Raw genomic sequence first — 3,270 nt, 5'->3', positions numbered from 1 at the left:
GTTCCCCCGTCAGTAAAGAGGCATTTGAAGGTGGTCAAGCGTTTGTAATTAATGCTGGCTCATCGAAAGATACGACTTCGAAGTTAACTGTGGCGTTTGAGAATGATGGTTGCATTCGATTTGAGTGGTTTATTGGTATACGTTCAGTTGTTGATGTTTCAGATTCAGTTAGTTTTCTAAATCGGGTTGTTCCGATCCATTTTACTTCGACTTCGTCTTTATGCAAATTGAATAAATATTGTGAAATTAGGCGTGGGGAAGGATGTTTGGATGATTTTTTGTTTGCTCAAAATCTTGATCATGGTGTTGGCAATGTTGATGTGGTTGAAACTGTTTTGACTTAAAGGTGTTGAAAAGGGAGGTGATATACCTTCCGTTCATGTTATTGATTTGAACATGACATTAACAATGAAAATGCGAGATAATTCGTGTAGGATTTACTCAAGTCTTGTTGTTTCGGCTACTCATGCGTCTCTCGTGTTCAATAGTGGTGCTTCGACTAGTGTAGGTGGAGTTGGGGTACCCTCTAATAAGAAGGGATTCGTATTTAAAAAGAGGATTTCAGATGTCGTGGAATTTAATCTACGGGAGGAAGCTGAAGGAAAGGTGGCATTTGACAATGAAGGTTTTTTTTACGGATTAGTGAGGCGTGATTTGATCCCTCCTCTGTTGTCGGGAAAACTCATTGGAAATGTGTCATCAAACGTGATCTCTTATTTCTTTAAATCGCAGTTCGAGAAACAAAGGAGTGATACCCTTAGACAACCATTAATGGGGCGTCAGATTTGTCCGTCAGATGAGGTGGAATGGGCTTTGACGCCCCTGACGCCATTAACGGGGTGTCAAAGTTTGACACAAAAGGGCGTTAGTCGAATATTTGATAGGTGCTTGACATTTTCACTAGCCAATCAAAAATTAGTATTAAATATATTTATTTAATTAATTTATTTTTTACCACTTCATTTCAATCAGATTTTACCATGTCACCTCACTAATATTTGACATAAAAACTTGACCTTATGGTTAACGAAGGTCATATACTAACATTGGCACATCCCAAAAAGTACATCATTTGCCTCTGACGTCACAGTCAGGGTTAATGGTGGTCTTAATGGTATGATGTTAAAACCGTAATTCTAGGTAAGTTGTTTTCGGTCGCTTGTTCATTTGTTAGGAGCCAATTTGTTTATTCATTACTCGTGTTTAGTGTTTGTGGTTCGGTTTTTTTCATTTAGTTTCATTTTTTGGTTTCGAGCTTTGCCATTCAGATTGATTGTATTCTTGTTTGATTTTTTCATCTTCCAATTAAAGAACTTTGATCGGATATTCGTTATTTAGAGAAAAGAAAAAAAAAAAAAAAAAAAAAGTCCGTTAGTGAAAAAACTAAAAAAAAAAAAAAAAAAAAAAAAAAAAATTAGATGTGGTACATGGACATTAAATATTTGCTCCAATTTACAAGAACGAAAGAAAGATTGGAAAACACAGAACAAGCAAAAGATTTTGTCATCATTACTGTTAATCTTCCTGTCATTACTCTGATGATGTAATCATCACCGTTTACTTTACAAAACACCCCCTCATACTACAACATTTTTCATCTTTTTACTACAAACTTCCTTGTTTCTAAATTTTCACACATAATGTTTTCTTATGATATTACCAGAAGTACCAAAAGTACAACTAAATTAAATACACGAGAAGATATACATATCTATCTATCTGTATTCATTTCATTCCCCGCCATTCTCATATGCTGATTCTTTTCTCTTCATCAACGGAGATTCGTGCCCCGTGAGATGGAGCACTTCCAGATCTTGACAATAGATTACAGCCTGATAACAGATTAAATATAATCCCATCAATTTTATATTCTGACACAAAGTTGGCCGGTGAATTAAAATTTAAATTTAAATTTTAACTCTGTATATATATATCTTAAATTTCTCTTTTTACTGAATTAAAAAAATAATTTACCTTGAGATGGAGAATTATACGATTTTTTACAGTGTAAAATAGCGCTTTGGATTCCATCCTGTTGTTGCAAAGCTGAATCGTCTCTCCTTAACGCCGTCAACGAAACCGGTTTAACGGTGACGGAAGTTGACGACGAAGAACGGCTCTTACCTAAATGTTTACGCATTTCATTCAACACCGTTTTCCCCAACGGTTTCTCCTCTTTTCTCGGAGAACAAAACGACGCCGTAACATTAGCAGACGACAAGTGGAGTTTTTCATTAGACCTTTTAGAAACCCTAACATACAAAGGTTTAATGAGATTCAAGTATTTGTGAACAACCTCCTTCGAAAATCGCTTCGAATGCATCTCTTCGTTATCGTTCAATTTCTCGGACCGCAATTTGTTTCTCAAACTGTTATCTCGTTTGAGCAGAGAGCTAATCGTAACCTCTTGAATTTCACATTTCATTTCTTTTTTATGTAATTTTGATTTATTATTATTATGAAGACCTAACATGAGGACACGAAACGGTGACCTAGGCGTCTTTGAATTATTAGATGAAGAATCTAAGGGAGAAATTTTGCTCTTATTGTTGGAAAAAAGAGAGCGCGGAGACTTTGAATAAGTCATGTGGTTTGACTTTAAATCACAGCCGTTGATTTTTGACAAGTGATGGTCAGTGTGGAAATCACTAATGATGTGGACAGATGGAGAATCGATACTACAGTGATTGTTGTCGTTGAGACTGTTTGGATTTGTGAAAACTAAATCGAAGAATGAACTTTCATCGTCGGATATATCGAAGTCACCGGCGTTTATGGGGTCTCCGACGCCGGCGTTCCGCCAGAATTTGAGAAGGCTGAAAACTTCCATGGTAGGGAAAGCCAGATTGATCGTTTGAGAAATGGTTTTGAAATGAAATGAATAAAATGGGTGTGAAGAGAAGTGGTATATATAATTATAAAAGGAGGGAAGATTTGAGTTGGTTTAATTGTATTGTATTGTATTGAGCTGCAAAATATACAGGAGAGAGCACAGAAATACAGTCAAAAAGAGTGGAGACAGAGTAAAGACGTTGGTGTATAAATTTGTTTGATTCCTTGATGGTGTATAACAATGGCGTCACATTGCATTTTCCAATGATAATTGCTCATTCCTTTTTTACCCTTGTTATATATATATTAACTTTTCTAATGAAAATTTAGATTTTTATTAAAAATTTAAGACAAACATATTAATTTGTATAATTGAAATAAGCATTAACATTCTATAACTAACTTGTATTAACAAACAGAATGTACAATTAGTTTTTA

At 35.0% G+C, this 3,270-nt stretch overlaps 1 protein-coding gene across 1 annotated transcript; it reads right to left on the bottom strand.

The window, feature by feature from the left end:
* Window positions 1-1,426: 1,426 nt before the first annotated feature.
* LOC139862594 (probable membrane-associated kinase regulator 2) lies at window positions 1,427-2,972 on the bottom strand. Its single transcript, XM_071851210.1, has 2 exons — window positions 1,975-2,972; window positions 1,427-1,832 (listed from the first exon to the last, which is right to left on the bottom strand). Exons 1-2 carry the CDS (start codon window positions 2,828-2,830, stop codon window positions 1,747-1,749), a joined length of 942 nt encoding a protein of 313 aa, XP_071707311.1. The 5' UTR covers window positions 2,831-2,972; the 3' UTR covers window positions 1,427-1,746.
* Window positions 2,973-3,270: the final 298 nt, after the last annotated feature.

The sequence above is a fragment of the Rutidosis leptorrhynchoides genome, chromosome 8, assembly GCF_046630445.1.
Source record: "Rutidosis leptorrhynchoides isolate AG116_Rl617_1_P2 chromosome 8, CSIRO_AGI_Rlap_v1, whole genome shotgun sequence".
NCBI classification, from domain to species: domain Eukaryota; kingdom Viridiplantae; phylum Streptophyta; class Magnoliopsida; order Asterales; family Asteraceae; genus Rutidosis; species Rutidosis leptorrhynchoides.
Note: the sequence above shows the minus strand (reverse complement) of the source record. Positions and strands in the feature narration are given on the sequence as shown.

Bases quoted from the DNA above. Each gene is read 5' to 3' on its own strand.
- LOC139862594 (XM_071851210.1), bottom strand. From the start codon at position 2,830: ATGGAAGTTTTCAGCCTTCTCAAATTCTGGCGGAACGCCGGCGTCGGA. The intron at 1,833-1,974 runs GTAAATTATTTT...ATCTGTTATCAG, and splicing joins GTATAATTCTCCATCTCAAG to GCTGTAATCTATTGTCAAGA.